This window comes from Macadamia integrifolia, chromosome 2 (assembly GCF_013358625.1).
Source record: "Macadamia integrifolia cultivar HAES 741 chromosome 2, SCU_Mint_v3, whole genome shotgun sequence".
NCBI classification, from domain to species: domain Eukaryota; kingdom Viridiplantae; phylum Streptophyta; class Magnoliopsida; order Proteales; family Proteaceae; genus Macadamia; species Macadamia integrifolia.
In genome coordinates, this window is record NC_056558.1 from 15,440,649 (window position 1) to 15,444,443 (window position 3,795).

Genomic DNA, 3,795 nt, shown 5'->3' on the forward strand with positions numbered 1-3,795 from the left:
TTTTTTTTTTGGGGGGGGAGGGGTGTTCACAACTAAAAGAATCAAGAATCAATCTCACGAGAAAATGAGTATGAAAAATTGGACAATGATCTCCAAGCCCTTGCGGTTGCCATCCTTGTTTTCTTCTCTTCACTTTCTCTTAATCAAATCGCATTCTGTTGTTTCCTATCGGAAAATACATTAAAAATAAAAGCAAAGAAAAGAAAAGAAAGAACAACAAAAATCTCTAGCCTAATCTATTCTGAATCAAGACCACCAATTTTTAGAGAACCAGAAATCAATTCCAATCCTATTGTCCAACATAATCTCTAAAGACAAACCAAAACAACAAAATAAAATCAAAATTAAGAAAGTACAGTGCAAAACCCCAAACCAACTGATATTGCCACACTAAATCAAAATTAATCTCCTCTTTGTTTGTCTGATGGGAAGAGAATGGATCCAAAATGCATTTGTGCATGGTGCATGAATATCATAGAATATTGTGTGTAAACAGTAAATACACAGGTACCTAATTTGCAGCTCTTCTCATGCCCAAACACCTGGCCTCTTCACTGATTGGCAAGAGTTAATAAAATTCTCTAATAATCTCTAATTTGTTAAGGTCACTGAGAAAGCGAATAAAAGGCGAAAATTTCTCTTTGAAAATTGTAGAGGCAACAAATACTCATCCAAGCCCCAGACGTATAACAATTCAGATTACAAAAATATATACAAAAGCACTGAATTAAAGTAATTATATCAACTGATATTCTTTGAAAAAAAAAAAAAATTTAAACAGATGATAGTTTTGTCCTATGATGTCTGAAGACAAGATCCAGCGCAGACTATCATGTTCTTTAATGAAATAAGAGACATAGTCATAATTTGCAACCAGGGAACCAAACACAGAAACTTAAGGATTAAAAGAAGAAATTAAGTAATCTCAAGTACATACAGCTAGAAAGAAGAAGAAAGATTTTGCAAGGAGGCAGGGGATACTGAGAGACAAACACACAAATAGCTCAGGGTAGGTAGAAATAATTATTACTTCTTCATTATCTGTAGTTATAAATGCACCCCCACTGAAAAAAGCTAGACATATCAAAGCTGCAGCAAGGAGGAGACTGCAAAGGAGGCATGATCTACTCTTTGGATCTGCTGGTAGTGAAACCTGACAGGGAAAGGGAGTAAAAAAAGATAAATGAAACCATTGCAAATAAAAAGATGGAGAAAACTTGAAATTTCAGCTGAAATTATATTTTCTTTAATTTTAATGGTTTTTATTTTAAAATTTATGTGACCCAATACTTTTTATATGAATGAGAACATGCAAAATATCAAAGAGAAAGGCAATTTAAATGATAGAAAATTGACAAGTAGAATAAGTTTCCATTTATTTCAATAGAAGAAATACTTTGTGCAAAATCAATATTTTAGTAATAAGAAATTTTCCTGTCTTTAGTTGCCAACTGTCCTTATTGAGGTAAAGGTCCCAGTCATATGATGGGGTTGTGTCCTTCATGGGTGTTATTTTCTCATTGAGTAAGACGCCATTTTTCTGGAAAAGTAACATCCAAAAATTAAATTGGAATTTTTCCCCCAAATTTAGTTTTCCATTTCAGTATATATTTTCTGTTCTTAATTTACCAATAAAATTTTCTTCTGTTCCTAAAGAAATTCCTGAGTCTAACTAATAAAATTTTACAGTATCTCATGAAAACTCAAGCCCATAAATACATAGATTACATCATTTCTGAAATTTCAACCAATCAAAGTAGTTGCAAAGTGTAATTTAGTGTTAGTAAACCCTACAAAACCAAAATTTAGAGAAATTTCGTGAAACCTCAACTAAGGGGTGAACTGTGAGATAGTTCTCAGCAAACAGATTTGTAAGTCAGTTCCCTTTTGCACGGCTTTATCTACTTTAAAATTCGATAGATGCAAATAACATAGCAATCAAAATTTTACTGCACCTTTGCCAAAATAAATTTAAAAAATAATAATAAAATAATATTTTAATCTTAATAAAAGCAGAAGCAATGGAACCAGGTTATCAGCAAGTCAAGAATTACAAATAAATGAAATCCTGAACTGAACAAACCATCCAAACTACAACCCTTTCTTAGACTAAATTAAGTCACAAATCGCAGTACTCGAAAGAGCCCAAGTTGAATTCCTCACTTTCTTTTAAAAATTTTACGTAAACAGTAGCTTGTAATGAACGCAAAAACAAACAGAGAGACAGAGGGCAAGGGGGGCTTACCCAGTTCGACATCTTAATCTTCCACGACATACAGAGGCGTCACCAGGCAGAAGCAATACTCTTCTGCAATAATAGAGTTGGAGTTGAAAGTTAAACTTAAACGCGAATAGTTAAACCAGTGGCTGAACAGAGGAAGAACATCATCGTCTCAAAATACGAACTTAAACTTCAAACATTGCATTCAAATAACAGAATCCAATATCGATCACAGTGAGACGAAAAAACAAACAGAACAGGGGAAATAACCCACCAGAAGAAGAAGAAGAAGAACCTGTAAACAATCCACCACGTTGCTTCCGTCTCGAGTTTCGGATTATTCGAAGCGGTGGTCAGACGTTAAACCTCATTAGTACTTTCTTCGTACTATGTACTATTCAAGTATGAACTCCGGACAGAAACCTCCCCTGGTTCACAGATGTTGCTCGTCTGGGGGAGGAAAGACTCCAGAGAGTATTTATCTGTTTTCCTTTTCTTTTCTTTTCTTTCTTTTTCTGGGGGGTGGGGTAGTAATCTGGAATCTGGATTCTGGCGGATTAAATGGGCTGTGAGTGTCGTGTGCATCATGAACTCGGAGATTATATCCATTTTATTGAAAAAGACTCGGAGAGAGAACGAGGGTCGCTTTTGCAGACGCCTTAATGGGTTGAATTCTAAGGAGGTCAAGATAGATACAATTCGAAGGCTTGTTGGAGGTAATAAATCTTAGCCGTTTGTTTTGTTGCTTCACGAACAGCACCATCCTCCCCCCACTCTCTCTCTCTCTCTTTTCAGTTTTTTGATTGAATTCTGAATAGCATGACCGTGAAAGGATGGAAAATATATCCTTCTATTCCTAGTACTAACGTATGGCGAAAGCTGGAAGCGTTACAACTTACAAGCTTTTCACTGACTTGTCAGTCTCGTGAGGAGGTCCAAGGTGTACTTGGAATTCAAATGACCATTTGAAGGGTTAAAAATCTATCTTTCTATGTCCAATAAGTAACGCCTGGCGCAAAAGCTGGAAATCGTACAACCTTTCCAACTATTTTTTTTTTGGTAAAACCTTTCCACGCTTGAACTAGTCATCTTTAGTGGAGGTCCAAGGTGTACTTGGAACCTCTGACGAAAAACAAGGAAATGTACTTGGAATGATATTTCAACAGGAAAAACCACTCACTGCTCGTGCCCTTTCATTGGCTTGTGTGTTGGTGTATAAAAAGATTATCATATTAGTTTTTTTTTTATTCAAAGCAAAATAACAAACTAACAGGGTATGATAATTACAGTATATCCAATAGAGTTAGAGATTATTTGTAGATTCTAGCCGGTCGAGCTCAGTGTTATCAATTCGGCCGAATAATTCGTGCGAATCGAATTTTTTTGAATTTTATCAAAAATTCTGACCGAATCCGACTTAAAAATAAAATTTGGTAAAATTCGCAAATTTTTTAAAAGTGAATATAAAATGCGAATAATTCGGATCAAATCCAAATTAAACCGAATTATTCGGTCCACTTAAACAGTATTTAAAAAAAAAAAAAAAAAAAAAAAAAAAAAAAAAAAAAAAAAAA

The 3,795-nt window shown here is 34.5% G+C and overlaps 1 protein-coding gene across 4 annotated transcripts in view; it reads right to left on the reverse strand.

Annotated features, from left to right (window-relative positions):
• The window catches only part of LOC122063227, a 9,768-nt gene extending 6,840 nt beyond the window's left edge, over positions 1 to 2,928 (reverse strand). Inside the window, exons 1-3 of one of the 4 annotated variants that reach the window (XR_006135280.1) lie at positions 2,496 to 2,928; positions 2,246 to 2,308; positions 1,031 to 1,153 (exon numbers count right to left, since the gene is read on the reverse strand). Coding sequence is in view for 3 of the 4 variants with exons in the window: in XM_042626945.1 (XP_042482879.1) it covers positions 1,031 to 1,153; positions 2,246 to 2,275 (153 nt within the window). In the remaining variant the exon portion in view is untranslated. The remainder of the gene's footprint in view (positions 1 to 1,030; positions 1,154 to 2,245; positions 2,309 to 2,495) is intronic. The other 3 variants (XM_042626945.1, XM_042626942.1, XM_042626933.1) reach the window with 3 other exon arrangements.
• Between the last annotated feature and the right edge of the window lie 867 nt (positions 2,929 to 3,795).